This window comes from Apaloderma vittatum, unplaced genomic scaffold (genome assembly GCF_000703405.1).
Source record: "Apaloderma vittatum isolate BGI_N311 unplaced genomic scaffold, ASM70340v1 scaffold21735, whole genome shotgun sequence".
NCBI classification, from domain to species: domain Eukaryota; kingdom Metazoa; phylum Chordata; class Aves; order Trogoniformes; family Trogonidae; genus Apaloderma; species Apaloderma vittatum.
Window position 1 is genome coordinate 28,126 of NW_009715825.1, and position 16,493 is coordinate 44,618.

A 16,493-nucleotide genomic window follows, 5' to 3' on the forward strand; every position below is an offset into this window, starting at 1 on the left:
AAGCAGTGTGAAGACCAGTGAAATGCACCTACCTTGTAGGCATCACCTAGAGCAGTGTAACAGGGGCTCTGTGTTGTGTGCAAAAGGGGCTGAAATAATAGAAGGTCCCAGCATTGCTTCTTGAGCAAGAGGGATCATCTGAGCTCAGTAGCCATTTAAGAGTAAGGCAGTTTGGAGTCTAACACTGAAGCAGCTGCCTGGGCACCCTTGCCGTTTCAGACCTATGTATCAGCACCTCCCACGGGAACAATCTGTCCTCCAAAAGCTTTGAATTATGTCTAACTTTACATGCCCAGAAGTTAGATGAGTTGAATTCTCCACTCGTTCTCTTTCTGACCACTCACGCAGAAAATGAGGTTGGAGATGAGTGTGTCACGTTGGGGTGCCCGGCACGGCTGTCCTGGGTGGCAAGAGCAGCTCTATGCTCAGATGAGGCTCCTGTACCACATGGAGAACACTATGTAGAGCTGCATTATGAATTGCTTGGACTTCAGTTTCCAAGCTGAGCTCTGGATTTTGAATTATAAACTACAGCTTGATGTAACTCAGACCTTGTGTAAATTGTCAACCATCCATTTTTCACAGAATCACAGAATGTCAGGGGTTGGAAGGGACTTCAAAAGATCATCTAGTCCAGCCTCCCTGCCAGAGCAGGATCACCTACAGTAGGTCACACAGGAACGTGTCCAGCCTTTCCTCACAAGGGAGATGTTCCGCTCCATCATCTCTCTGGCTCTGCGCTGGACTCTCTCAAGCAGTTCCCTGTCTCTCTTGAGCTGAGGGGCCCAGAACTGGACACAAGATTCCAGATGCGGCCTCGCCAGGGCAGAGCAGAGGGGCAGGAGGACCTCTCTCGACCTACTAGCTACTCCCCTTCTAATACACCCCAGGATGCCATTGGCCTTCTTGGCCACAAGGTCACATTGCTGGCTCATGGTCATCCTGCTGTCCACCAGAGCCCCCAGGTCCCTTTCTCCTACGCTGCTCTCCAGCAGGTCAGTCCCCAACCTATACTGGCATATGAGGTTGTTCTTTCCCAGGTGCAAAACTCTACACTTGCCCTTGTTGATTTTCATAAGATTTCTCCCCACCCAGCCCTCTAGCCTTTATAAGTCTCTTTCATCTTGAGTCGTAAATTATGATGAAAATCAATCAGACTTTTATTCCAAATTGGTGCGCTTTTTATCAAATTGACACAACACTGTGCTGTAATGTGAATAATTGAGAGTCATATGCAGACTATCAACTTCAGGCAGCTATTTAGATTTTGCCATGTGTAAAAGGTAGGCACTCAGCCTCAGCAAAATTATTTAGATCACCCACATGAAGAGCCCTAACTACCTCAGAGTAAGAACTAAGTGCTTTTGAGGGCTTCCAAAAAACAAGCCAAAAGGTCTATGCTGGGATCACCCTACCGATCACCGTGTTAGGAGTGCTTCCACAGGACTATTCATGCTGTTGGCACATGCACTTATTAATGCTGGATTGTTGTTGCTAGCATATGGCAGTTTGCAGAAAACAAATTAAAGAGTACAAAATCTTTTTGATTCGGTTAAACGGGCACGTAATTGCTTGAATGTTACTGACATTGAAAGCATGGAGCTCTAAGGGTAATCATAGCAGTGTCACAGTTTTCCTGACATCAAAGCATGCTATCAAACAACGCAAAACACTTCTAAGACAGGACACGTGATACAGTAAATCAAGTGTTGTGCAGAACTTTTCCACAGAGCCATATAAAATGATGCTACAAACTTGTAAATTTTTTTTTGGTGACATATAATGTTCCAGAACAGTGTAATTTTTCACCTGTTTATTTGGGGTGTTCATAAAGGACAGGAGTTTGCATGAAGAATGCATAAATACTGTGACAAACAGGGAAATACCAAGATTATTTTAATGATTTGTGTATGCTTCTATTTCTTGGTAATTACTGATGTGTGATTAAATCAAAGATTGCTCTTCAGGAAGAAAGAGGAAGAAATTAAAAAGTGGCAAAGACAAGACTGTAGCCCCAAGTAAATAATAAGAAAGATGGTAAGACAATGGCAGAAGTCTAATCAGTTGTGAAAGAAACACTTTTGAGACTGACATTTGGGATGAAAACAAATCCTGAATTGTCAAGATGCTGGTATTACCAACACGGAAGTGTTTCTCGATTGTCAGACTGGTTGACACTCCCTCTTAGGGACGCTGATAGTCTTATGTCTAAATTCGCATTAAGAGACACTTTGGCCGTCATTGAGATCCGATTCACAAGCTGCCCAAGCAACAGACTTGAAAAGCCTGTTTAGCTGGTGATATGGTCTCCTGGACAGACAGACAGACCAGTGTTAACCCCAGGAGGGCCTGGCAGAACAACCAGGTTCATGGAGAGCAGCTGCTGCCTTGGTTTCCACGTGGAGCCCACTTGGACCATGCAGAGCCACCCCAGTGGAGACACGGACACAGGGTATGAGGAAGGATGAAGAAGCAAAGGGATGCAGGGCTAGGCATGAGCTGGCACCAAGAGGGTGTACCTGCTCCATTAACGATGGGGAGAGATTTCTCTGGGAACAGGCAGCAGCTTGGAGTGAGGTCTCTCGGAGGCCCCCTCTGGGAACTGGCAGGATTTTAACAGCTGGAGCTGCTGAAGCGGCCAAACTGACCCCAACTCGGTCCCGACCTCAAGGATGAACTCGAGAGGGACAGAAGCAATCCAAGTACCTCTCACCTCATAACTATGTCGTACACAACATGAGCTTCCACTGGAAAAAAATCATCAGAATGTGAACTTTGATTTCAGTGGAGTTTTAAGCTGGAATTCTTTTTTCCAAATTGTTACTATGCATTTCCCAAACTTTCTCCCAAGTCTGCTCAGTATTCTAAAGAAACGCAAATGTTTCCCATAAGAATCAAATGAGGTTTATAGCTTTTCACAGGTTTTATTGGCATGTGGTACTGAGTGCTTGCTGTAATGAAGGAATTTCATGTCAGTGGGAATATTAGAAAGAAAAAAGAAGGCATTTTATTAGGAGTGGTATCTTTTCTTAAAGCTAGCTAGTTTTCCAGTGTCTGTCTAAAGGTTTTGCTGATTTTTGTATGCACATGTGAGAAACGTGGTATACTATAATTGCACCATGCTGTTCTCAAAACTGTTCTGCAAAGATCTGCTTTGTTAAGGGAGCTCTTTTGTTAATGATACTGAACTTGGCAAGGGACCCAGGAACCGTATCAGCGAGAGAACCATTCAGAAACACGTTTATATTAAACTTCCAAGTTGGAGTCTCCTGTTTCCCTGGGGTTACATGGTTGTAGCCTGTGTGACTTTAGCAAAATTATTCCTAACTTACACTGCCTTAACAGAGTAGACTCAAACCCCAGAGAGCCGCTGGAAATGCCAGTAACATTAAGAGCTCTGGTTTTAGTATGGCATTTAGAAATAAGCTGGGCAATTTCAGCACTGGGAGAAATAACTGGATAGGCTGATCAGACATGACACCTGGAAAGTTAGTGTGGTGGAATTCTTAGCACCATCAGAGAGGGAAATTTAGGTAGTGTATAAACCTATCAAATTAATTACATAGTTTATTTTAGCTAATCACATTTCTGAGCAGGGATCCAAATGTTAGTTAGGTGGAGAGACAGATTTATTTTATCAATAAGATAAACTGAGTCAGTAGCAAAGCTTGTGAAAGAGTGTGAGAAAAAACCCCCACTGTTGTCATCATTGTAGCCATGACTTAACAGTAGAAGCATGGGAGAAGAGATTTCAAAGTTTTGTATGAAAATTTCAGCTTTACAATGTAAAGGTGATTTTTTTTTAAGGTTGCATTTGATTGCTTCATGCATACTTAAGCATATAATTAACTTGGCTATAAGCCATCTTTCTGTATTAAGGAGATCTGTCAAAGATAAAAATCTTCTGCTCTTCAAAGCTACAGAAGATGTTCCTTGTGAATGTACCAGTTCAGCAATAGTCAAAAAAGAAAATATATTCTTGAGGGTAATGAACTAGCTAGAGTCATCAAAGTATATTATTATGGCAAAAATATTAAATCAGTGAACAAAATCATGCAACAATACCAGTTCCTGAAGATGCAGCCCAGCACGATGCCGTTTATGCCAAAACACCATTCCTATTAGATTTAATAGGTACCATGAAATTTCCAGGCACTTCTGACTGACAAAGAATATTTTTCATCTTTAATTTACAGTCCTTCTGAAAAAGGAACTTGCAAAAAAAGGTCCTGCGATCATTTGTGTCTGACTGCACTTCAAATCTGCTTATAATAAAAGCCTCTGAAATGGTTTACTTGCACTGTTTCTGGATGGCTAAGTCTGTCTTTTAAATAATAGTGTGAATGTAGGCAGGGACGCAGGATTGGGAAGACATATCCTTTGTTACTGAGGGTTACTGAATCCCATCCTTTTTTCTCTATTTCATGTCACTCTTTCACTTTACACTCTTTTGTTCATGAAGCAGAGACATTTACAAGTTGAAATACACTGACCTTGGGTGAAATTCTTCACCTGGGCACCTGGACTGTGTGCGGTTGAAGATGGTTTGGGAGGAAAAAACACTTACCCTCAAGAGTTTTCCTGTACTTCACGTGCCTTTGAGATATAGATGATATAGGGGCATCCACTGACCCTGCCCTCCTTCTTCTGTTCCCATTCTAGCACATTTTAAGTTTGTAAACCTTCTTGGACATGCATCAGTCCCTGTTTTCTTTGTTTACTGAGGTACACTGGGCACTTCTGAGATTTCCAGCTGATCCTCAGATGGTAACTCTCGAGGGTGGTGTTGGGAAAGGGTAGAGGATCAATTTTTTTTCAGGCAAATACATACAGTAACTTGGCTTAAGTTCCAATTGCAAAGGAAGGCTGCAATATCTGCATGGCTCTGAAGTCTGAGGTGGCAATTGATCCGTGATGGATGTCATTCTCTATTCATTTCTGGTAAAAAGGTACTTTGTTTATTTTCACCTGCAATAAAGTGTTAGATCATTCCACAGCCTCCTTATTAAATGAAATGGAACTTCTCCCTTTGTCTTCTATGTCAGGTCAATCCATAGTGGTAAAAAAAATAACAATTTAATAGGGCCTCAGCATCTCTCGATTCTGCTATTACATCTGTTAGCTCACCACTTTCCCAAAAGACAGAGAATGTGATGAAAAACAGTGAGACATCAGGAATAGACAAACTAGTACTCAACTATTCATTTGTTTGAAAAATAAAAGGGTTTTCTTCTTTTCCAACTTTTGCTGTTTACACGGGGGACTACACGGGCCTTTTATGGCACAAGCACAGACACAGACCAGTGCAGCACATAGTTCGTAAACTGATGAAGCTCTGTCTTATTTGATTTGTAGTCCTTATTTTTTTCCAGAACCACTGTGCAGGTAGATATAAGACACCAAGGAAGAGAATTTTAAATGCTCCTTCCTTAGTCCACTCTTGTATTTTGCAGCTGACACCAGTCTTGGTACGGATGATGTTTATGATGATAAAGGGTGTCAGTGTGATGTGTCAGTAGAAGATCTCACCCCTGCTCTTAAAACTGTCATCAGAGCAATCAGGTGAGTAAAAAGTATTGAATGAATAAATATTTGAGATTTCTTTAATTAGGATACTAACTGCATGTCAATTAATAAAACAGTAGTTGGTTGAACTTATTATATGGATATATTTGTTACAGAACTAATGCTAATATAGTTGATTCATGCTTCCTTTTCATCAGTATTTTAATTAAAAGTTAAAATATTTTATCTGATCTCTTACCAGCTTTTCAATGTCTAAAATGGTACATGATACGACTCAGAAAAGAAAGAGAGTAATGAATGCTAGTTTCCACTATATTTTCTGTAATCTGAAATACTGTAATGCAGTTTGTTGTGGTTCTATTGGATGCATATCACCTTCCCTGGAAAAGTTATTTCGTTTAAAAGTTTAGGGTTTTATTGCATTTCCATGTCTTGAAAATGTCTGTCATGACTTTTATTGCAACTTTCTCCTGGTAACAGCAGAATAATTGCGTTCATTCAGTTGTGCAAAGCCTTGCCTGCTGTTACCCATTGTACCTACGTATAACCCAAATAATTTAAAGCTAATAATCTCCTTCTTTTCCAAGAAAGTAGCAAATTGCATTGAAACTTTTAAAATTACCTGCGTTGAAAGCTTAAACTTAGCATTCACCCTCCTGAGGCTGCCAAGGCTTTTCATCTTCTGGAATATTTTGAAGTGCAGATCTTGACAGGCAAAATGCCCGTCATAAAGAGTGCAAGCAAGGAGAGCTCAAACAGTCCCCCTCTGCTGACAGCAAACACGAGGTTATTGCCAGGGGTCACCTCACTGGCTCAGCATCACAGTCACAGCAATGCCCAGCACCCGTCTCACAGGCAAGCCCACAGCAGCCACAGGGGATTTCTGCAAAACCCTATGGAAGGATGATTTTTTCCTGCTGAGAGACTCTCATCTGAGTTATCTGAGCATTATGGGAAGACAGAACTCTTTATCAAATAATTTCATAGGGATAACCTATGGACTACTTTTATTTCCTTCCCCTTTTTCATTCTCCTTCACTTGCCAATGAAGACAGACAGTAAGGCTGTTTCTAACCCTTTGCTGCCAGCACAGACAGCTTGACAGATCACTTTCAGACATCTTTTCCACGCATTTTTCCAACCTGCCTGGAAATGACATCACAGGACGTGTCAGATACCAGGTCTGCGTCCACAGCAACTGGCAACTCAAATGTCACCACAGAGAACCAGCAATGTTTCAGCAGGTGACAGAAATCTTTCTACAGAGCAGACACCCATCTAAAAAGCAGGTCTGTTTCTTCAAATGGAAAATGTTCAAATTAGGAACAATCAGCATACCCCGTTGGCTCTGGTGCCAAAGATCCTTGTCTGTGATGTTGCATTTTAAACAGACTAGCTGGCTCTTGGCTCCAAGTGCACCTTGCCACTGTACTGGCAAGCGATACCAACAATCATGTCATTCTTAACAGTGTCCAAATTCCCTAAGATCAACTTCACATTTTAAAACTAAATTCATGGAGCTTGTTCAATGTATCACCTCCACCTTTGCTTGGTTCTCTCGGTAATTATCAGCTCAAATGGAAAGTAACCAAATGCGAAGGATGTAGTTGGCAAACTTTCTCCACAGTGCCATCCACAGAAACGTTTTAATAAGAAGAGTGAAATGTTCTAAATATTCTAAGACGAAGAGTGAAGATACAACAGTTTGTTTCAGATATGCACTGTTTAACTGATAAGGGTCCACTTTTTAGGTGATCTCCAACTTTTTCTCTGCACACATGTCATACTAAAAACCAACTCATTTCCCCACTGAGGATGAGAATAGGAATTGTGCATCTTCACTTGCTATCAGTTAGCCATGAATCTCCCCCATCTCTCCTGGCAAATGTTACCATTTCACTAGATTACGAGAGGCACATACATCTTGCTTTAGAAACATACCTTTGTTTGAGATCTGTAAAGCAGTAATACACCATGATCTTCAGACTTTGGTTAAATACTATACTTTAATCTCTCAAAATCAAGAGACTAATAATTCAGTTTGTCAGGTAGCTGATCCTCTTTCTGATTATTCGGAGTATCTGTTACCTGACTACCCTGGGATCTATGCAAACATCTGAAGAAGGATCTGAGACTCTATATAGTAACCGTAGAATTTCAAGATGATAACATCTGCCTATATGGAAACTTTGTGCCTCATTTTGAAGTTTGTTTTTAGCAACGGCTTTGAATTGCAATTGGGGGAGGGTGGAGGTTGGTTTTCCTTCCATGATGGTATACAGGAGCAGTTCAAGACAGGAGGTACTCGCATGCCTTCATGAGACAATATGCAAAAGACCCCAAATATAAGCACATGCAGTTGAATCCATTCTGGCTATGTCACCTTGAAAAACTGCAGTAAGGGAGACTAATTATTTTTTCCTGCTTAGAGCTGAGTACAGATTGTTTTACACTGATGCAAATGGTCCTTTTGTTGGGGGGGAAAATGAAATTAGCAAAATTAATTCATGCCTGTGGGTTTACAGAAGTAAGGTGTCTTTCAGTTTTGGAATCGGAGCAAACTGGTGGTTTTTTCTGTGAAAGGAGCCTAGAATACGCTGGTTGCTCTCGGGCTGGGCAGCTTTGAAATAACAGAAGGCAAAAACTAGTTTGTTTCATTATAATCTTTCATTTGGGTAATTCTGAAATGTGCTGCTTCAGTTTTGACCTTGCTTACTTACATTTTTTCCAGGACTGCTTTATTCTTCAAAACAACTTTTTTTGATTTTAAAGAAACAAACCCTTGAACTTTCATTTTGAAGTGGTGAAAACAGGAGATGGAGAAAATAGTTCTTTCCTGGAAAAGTTCGTAACATATTGGCCCTTTCCAAAAAGAGGACTCTCGACCAGTCCTACTGAAGACCCATCAGGCTGACCGGTCCTGGTAACATGTGAAGCGGTCAGCCTCCTCTCAAGGCCCCCCAGGCTGAGTCTTCCACAGCCCATCCCTTGTGCTGCCCTCTCCACTCCCCTGCCTTACTACAAACTGTCAGGAGAGACCAAGGAAGCAGGAGGGAAAGGAAGGAAAAGATGCTCGATGCATTTCATAGAATCGTAGCATGCACTGGGTTGGCAGCAACCTTTAAAGATCTAGTCCAACCCCATTTGCACAATGCTGGGGGAGCAGGGAGCAGATGGGTAGTGTGGTGGAACGTGGTGTTCTCCTCAGCGTGCTTTGGGCCAGGCCAGGATCAGTCCTGCTCCTTTGCAGCCTCCAGCTGGGATGGGAGCAGTGCGCGAAGCAGTCCTTGCCTGCGCTACACGAAGCCTTTGTCCTGGCAGGTTTTGTAGCACTGCTCAACCAGCCTTAGTCTTGTTGTGAACAAAAAAGCCATTAACATCCTGCAGAGTTCCTGGATACTAACAAAAAACACTGCGTTCTCCAATTCTGTTAGTTCACAATGATGAATGTGTATAAAAGAGACTAAAATGAAAATGAGGATACTTTTTTTCCCATATATTGTGAATACCTCTGATCATTTTTCATGGCAAGAGGCACTAAATTTTGTAATACTTTCCACAATGGAAATGACGAGATTATTTTACTATGTATGGAATATAAAATTAGATTTGAGAAGTATAAATAAATATGCAACAGGAAATAACTGGAATGCAGGAAGATGAACTTGCTGACCTGAGAGGTCTTTTCTCTCTTTAATGATTGCATAGATATGTTTTCATTTGTTGTTAATAAGAAAATATATTAATAAATGTAGCTAAATGTAATGAAACTTGATAATTCTTGAGCTGATAAGCTGTATAGTTTAAGTCATACATATTTAATAGCCAAAGAAGGAAAATAAAATTTATCATTTATGTTCAGTCTTTGAAATGTTTCTGCCACACCTATAAAATATATTTTTAGCAGCCATTATGAATTTTTTTAGTGGTGATGCTTCAGAATCCTCTATTTCTTTTAAATCCCAACATATTGCATATTTTCTACACAGATGGTCTTCAGAGTCTAAGCAAGGCTTTTAGATATGTCTTTGGCTATGACAGCCCTGTGCTTGGGAGAAAACAGTGTCTCTGGCTCCTAGGGGATTAGTTAGTCCAGGTCAAACCCAAGAGAGGAGGCAATTTTGACCCACACATAGTGGAACTCTCTCTCAACCACTTTTGTCTGTTGACCTCTCCATATTGGATCCTGATCTCTTCTGCACATTGTGGTTTACCAGGAAGAAGGGGTGTTTGGCAAGGTAAGGGTAGAGAGACAGGGGCACCAGGACAACCAGATCCGTGTGTGCCTGGTCTCCCGATGCAGTAAGCGAGCAACTAACCTGTGGTCACCTCATCTGGCTGTAGGTAAAACCACCTACCTGTCTTTTAATCTTCAAGGCAGTAACCAGGTACAACTTTACCTGAATCCCAGCAGAACAAAGCTCCGTTTCTTCCCAAAAGAGTGACAAGACTGACATACATAAGTTTAAAAATATAACATGAGTACCACAGGGCTGCATGGACAATTAGAGATATTCTGACGCGGTGCCCATCTTGGTAAAGTCTGGTCTCCTGTGGGTGCATCATTAAAATAGGCTATTTTTTACTGCTGAATCTCACCAGAAAACTGTTAAACTTATGACTTGAGTAGGTTTACAACCGTGTATCATCTCTCACATTATATTGAGTTATAAAGTACCATCTCACTACACGGCATACAGTGATTTAAAAATACAAACAGTGTTTTAAAAAGCCATGGGGACTTCGCGGTTTTGTCCTTTTGGTTTAATTCTTACTTTCAGTTACTGCTGCTCGGTCAGTACTGGCAGATCAGTTTTGCCAGTGGCGCCTCAGTTTAGTTTATGATGAGTCTTGCTTGCCCCCTCGTGGTGTAATGAGAAAAGACAGACCCAGCTGCAGTTTGCGCTTTTGCTCCTACTGTGTTTGCGGCTGGTGCTCCAAATACTTGGGGTATGAGTAATTTGGTGCTCATTTCCCCTTTTTTTGTACAGGTAGGTTACCCACTTGTGCCCTCTTAACTGAACCCTGCGTTTTTATCACACACGAATACACCAGAATGGGCAATTTTTCATTCTAGAATCACGAAGGAAGCTCAAAGGCTTTTTCATTCACTTATTTCTGAATATGCTGTCTATAGCTGTAATAATCTTTCAGGATGGGTTTTCAAGCCTACCAAGTTCAATTACATAGTTATTTCAAGATATAAGCGGATGGCTCTTTTGAAATTGACATAAATAACTGTGGAGAATCAACCAAATTTACTAACTGCAAAGCAGTTGCTAGGCTCCATCACTGAAAGAACTGAGGTTTTGCTGTTCCTTAACTAACTTGCAGGCTTTTAAAATGCCAGTCTTTTATAACCCTTCAGGTTTTTTACACAGTTTATATAATATTTCATATATACAAAGCAAAAAGTAGTGAGCAATATGGGTCTGTTCCAAACCCTGCTGAAGTTAAAATTAAGATGGCATCACATAAGCTAATACCTAAATCAGAAATAGTAGAGTTACACCTCACTGGTAGAGCTGTGATGTTTTTGATCCTGTGTTGGACTTCTGAGCGTTATGAACAAACTTCCTTGATATGCAAAAAAAGGGTTATAAAGCTGCAAAGCAGTAATGAAGGCTTCTGTGCACACTGATTAAGAAGCTTCTGTGGCCGTTAATAAAATTTAGTCTTCTGTCTCTTCTCTTGTAAAATCACCCAGTTGTGGTAAATTCAGTTGTCTTCAATTATGCTATTAATTCTCTGGCTCTATTAGAAACTTTTCTAATAGAGTTTCATATTTTCACTTTATCAAGAGTGTGAAGTAAAAAATTGTTCCCACCAAAACAGAGAGAGTAATAACAAAAGAATACTTTCTCGTATGTCAGCTACATAATTTGTTCTTTGTAACCTGAATAAAGAACTAGATTTCAAGAGGTGGTCTGTGCTGTCAGACTATTATGAAAAGAACATCCTGGCATCATTTGACAGCTAAAGAAAAAAAAAAAGAAAATCTTCATCTCAGCTTTAGAGGCCTTCAGATCAAAAAAGACTCCGAAAGCCATTAGTGTGTAGAACTGGCTGACAATGGAAAAGAGGAAAGTGCATCATCTGGAATATTTAATACTGCATGTAGATCAGTCCTGAAGTGTCAAGGTGATGCACTACTCCTAATGGGCCTTTTCCATTTTTAATTTCTATAATCAGGATCATAGTTTAAGCTCTATGCCAGTGACAAGCAATCTCATTTTTAACTGGAAGTTACCAGAATGGGAAATGTCAACAACCTAAGCACTGTGGGAAAAGGCTAATGTTATTTGGAAGATTTATGTATGAAACAGATATCAGCAGAGGATCACTATATACTCTTAGTCTGACTCTACATACATATTATCATAATGTCTGTCTTAACTATACAAATTTCCTAAATTGCACTAAAATGCTACTGATTTATTTTTATCATAGAGACCCATGTTTTGTTTTTTACTATAATTCATTGTCTTACTTGCAAGATACATGTCATAGAAGATACAGGAGGAATATATTGGCATAAAATATTGGCATTTGGAATGGGATACCAGTTTGCTGTCTCTGTTTTTTAGTTGCAATAGCTAGCAAATATCAGCAGTTTGGTCCTAATGGGGATTCATAACCTCTGTAACACAGATCGGAACAGACAACACACACCTGATCCCTCAGCTTCTCTCCCAGTTCTTGCATGGGTCTCTCTTCTGTAGTACTCATGTAAACTAAGAATTGCAGATTTTACCAGCTGACCTGGACTTAATCACAAATATGGTTTACAGGATATCCCACTCAAGTCAGTGGGAATAATTGCAGGTTTCAGTCAAGCTTGTAGTTCAGGACCTTTCATATCAGGCTCCTAGTGTAAAAAAGCCAAATACATTGATAAAATAAACATGCTCTGCACTCTTTAAAATAGTGTTACCTGATCTCTCTTAAAAAACAGTTCAAAGGGATAGCTGCAATGCCTTTGTACTTACAAATTTGTAGTTACAAAAACAATTGTGTAAAAAGGAAAAGTTCTCTTGTACAAGCTGTACTGAAAATTTTTTCTATTTAAAATTAACTGTCAGACTTTGTCAGTGGAATATATTGCATTGTTTTCACAACCTTTAAAGATTAATGCTTTTCCCCTGCAGAATTATGAAATTTCATGTTGCAAAGAGAAAGTTTAAGGAGACGCTTCGTCCATATGATGTCAAAGATGTCATTGAACAGTATTCAGCTGGTCATCTAGATATGTTATGCAGGATTAAGAGTCTTCAATCACGGTAAGGAAAGAATAATTTCTGCTCTGCATAAGCACCATATGTTACATCATCCACTGCATAATAACTATTGTTAATGTCTAACATTTCTGTGTTATATCTGGTTACAAATTGCCATGCATGCTTCAGCCTAGCCTCTCTTGCCGTGAGCACAGCTGAGCCAGAAATTACATTGTGGGTAAAAACAAACAAAAAAACATGTATCTAAGTTGTTCCCAGAAAATGGAAGTCTGAACAATAGAAGAGGTAATCCTTTTTTCTGTAAAGTCCATCATAAACAAGGAATTTAGTCAGGAGGTTGCCAAAATGGTGAGGTCAACACTGAGAACTGCTTTTCTCCCATGCCACCACTTTCTCCTTGCACATAAAAGAAATCAGGTACTCCTGGTAATGTAGCATTTATGTAGGTTTTATGTTCTATATAAAATAAAAAATATTACATGATGTGTGTCATTACCAGCATCAGGGCTGAGATGCCTGCACCTTCCCAGAACTTGGTGCTGTGGTTAGGATGGGAGAGCCGAGGGTGACACCACAGGAGAGGCCGCCTCCTCCCTCCTCCTCTCAGCCATGCCTTTCCCACGTGATGACTAAGTTCTGGCCACCAGTTAGTGCCAACAGAAAAGAAAAACAGTCTCAAATGCTCAAAAATCACGCTTTTTCTTAAGTGTGTCTTCTTTCTCAAGTGCTTTTCTGAAGCACCATGATTTTAATTTTTAACGTATGGATATAGCAAACACTTCCATTATCATCACTGTTTTCAGGAATCACAGCAGCTTCTGATCTCTCTTACAGCGTTGACCAAATTCTTGGGAAAGGACAAATCACAGCAGATAAAAGAAGTAGAGAAAAGAATCCTGCAGAGAATGAGACAACTGATGACCTCAGTATGTTAGGGCGTGTAGTCAAGGTGGAGAAACAGGTAGGGTGATTATCTGTGTTGTGTTGTCTTGCTCTGTTGCTCATGCCTTTTGTGTAGTTTATTGCCAGTTTCAAAGGCTGAACACATAAAATATTTTATTCTAGTATCAGCTTCATCCCCATGTTGAAATAAAATTGCTATGAATCATATGACCTTAACTTCTTCCATGTACAGAAAAGTAAGTAAGGAAAAATCACAGGTTGATTTTTTTTTACCCTTTTATCAGCTTGCTTATGAAAAATTTACATGGCTTTTGACATTATTTTCAATATTGAGTCAACAGGGTATACCAAGCTCCCTCCATTTTTATCTTCAGCAGTCCCATTTTCCCTTTGCTTGGCTTCCAAATGTTTTAAATTAATATTTGGCCTTCATGTTAACCTTTTCCTCTCCTCCTGCAGGTACAGTCCATTGAGTCAAAACTGGACTGTCTATTAGATATCTATCAACAAGTTTTGCGAAAAGGATCTGCCTCCGCGCTCACGTTGGCTTCATTTCAAATGCCGGCTTTTGAGTGTGAGCAGACTTCTGATTACCAGAGTCCATCGGACAGCAAAGATTTGTCTAATTCTGCACAAACGAGTGGATGCGTATCCAGATCAGCTAGTGCCAATATGCCTCGTGGCCTACAGCTTATACTGACACCAAATGAATTTAGCACTCAGGCTTACTATGCTTTCAGTCCAGCTATGCATAGTCAAGCGACGCAAGTGCCAAACGATGGACCTACAATGGTTAATAACACATCAAACCAAATAAACCAGGCCACTAAGCCAGCAACCCCAACAACATTACAGATACCACCTTTCTCATCAATGAAGCATATCAGCAGGCCTGAGCCCGTTCATATTATTCCTGTAACCACACAGGAAAATATTTCCGACGTCACCGCTTGCCTTGTTGCTTCGAAGGATAACGGACAAGTTGCACAGCCCGGTGCGGCGAAGGATCTCGCGTGGAGAAAAGGTCTGGATACAGAAGGGGAACCTTTGCTCTCAGTTAAACCTGTGGTGCAAATGGATTTAGGAAAATCTTTATCTGTACAAAACCTTATACAATCAACAGAAGAACTGAATGTACAGATCTCTGGCAGTGACTCCAGTGGTTCCAGAGGTAGCCAAGACATATACTCCAAATGGAGGGAGTCAAAATTATTTATAACTGATGAAGAGCTGGAGACAGAGGCAGGAACAGAGACTACTGAAGCCATCTCGCGCCCGTTAGTGGAAACAACTCTCTCTGCTGACTCTCTGAGGACTGGAATATCAAAATCATCTCAAAGCATCTGCAAGCCAGGGGACGGTACAGAAGCACTCAATCTCCTCCATGTCAAACTTAAATAAGAGCTCGTGGGCTTTCTTCATTGGCTGGATCATTCCTCTAGTCATACATATCATAGCATGAACTGTTTTGAAAGCCTTTTTAATAAGAGAAAAATCACAAAAATCAGGATGAATCTGCAAAGCAGTTGAGTGAGCCCATATCTCCTACTTGCATGAAAATGCATGTTTAAGTGATGGCTAACATTCAAATTTACACCTACAGTACGGCAGCCTTTCATGAAGTACCGTAGGTTTAAATAATGAGTTGCCTACAAAGCTAATGCTGCAGGATGTATCAAAAGGCAAAAATTCGAGCATTTAGACCTAGTGCCGTTTCTACAGGGCAGAAGTAAAACTCCTAAGGTTTAAAGCACTTTGCTTCGGAAGTAATTAAATATATATATATAACGTCCGGATCTAGATGATAGTTTATGTTTACAACAACAACAAAAAAATATCTACAGCTGCTAGCAAGGTACCAAGGAAACCAGTAATATGGGGTTAGAAATTGCTGCCAGTTGCAAGATACACATATTAGCTCATCAGTAATCAGTTACTGTTAACACTGAAAACCAGTATGCTAACATCCATCTGATTTTTGGTGATTTAGTGCTGTGGCAAAAGTACCTGACACACCACTGTCATGTTGTTCTTTTTAACAAGAACATTATTTTGCTATGAAAAGTTTGTAATTTAAGGATCGGGGCTGGCCTCAGAAGTGGATAACCTGGGTGACCGCACAAAAAAATCAGGGGAATCTCTCCTTCTTCCAGTCTCACTGAGGAGCTATCTCGTGAATCTGAAACATTTTGGCAGCAGTAGGTGAGAGAAGGAAGCAGGTGTTGCCTTTATTGTAGAAGTAGTAATTCCTTCTGTGGAAACTTTGGCAATTTCCCTTGCAGTCCCAACCTGATACCATGACAACACTTCATACGGCTGGGAAAGGAGGGAAAATGAGGAACTAAAATACAGAGTCAAACTAAAGAGGAAAGATGAGGGAAGAGAGAAAGGCAACACAATGGATGAAAAGAAAAAAAATATGGATTTTCATGGGAAATGATCACAGAAAATAAAACAATGAAAGTAAAGAGGCAACGAGTTACTTTTTTTTTTTCAATCTGGCCTGTCAAGTCACAGATAGTGAGTGCTATTTCCAAAAAAAAAAAACAAAAACCACCATGTAGGCAATCAGAAATAGAAACAGAAGTAGGTTAGACCACCTTAACTGAAATAATAATGAAGAGAAGGGGGTTTTAGTTTGTTTATTTGTGTTTGTTTGCTTTTTAAATAAAGGAGGAGGAAGAGAGAGGGGCAAGTGTTCACGCTTTTCTAGCTCAACACTGTGTCACAAGTGCAGTTAATTCTTGTGAATTTTCCAAAACAGGACCTTCGGGCTCCCTCCTCCCAATACCCAAGTTTTTTAGTTCAAAGCCTACGTCAGACCGA

At 40.3% G+C, this 16,493-nt stretch overlaps 1 protein-coding gene across 1 annotated transcript in view; it reads left to right on the forward strand.

The window, feature by feature from the left end:
- Positions 1–15,134, forward strand: part of KCNQ5 (potassium voltage-gated channel, KQT-like subfamily, member 5) — a 41,273-nt gene extending 26,139 nt beyond the window's left edge. Inside the window, exons 8-11 of the mRNA XM_009869311.1 lie at positions 5,454–5,562; positions 12,675–12,806; positions 13,599–13,725; positions 14,127–15,134. Coding sequence (XP_009867613.1) covers positions 5,454–5,562; positions 12,675–12,806; positions 13,599–13,725; positions 14,127–15,068 — 1,310 coding nt within the window. The 3' untranslated portion in view covers positions 15,069–15,134. The remainder of the gene's footprint in view (positions 1–5,453; positions 5,563–12,674; positions 12,807–13,598; positions 13,726–14,126) is intronic.
- The last annotated feature ends 1,359 nt before the right edge of the window (positions 15,135–16,493 follow it).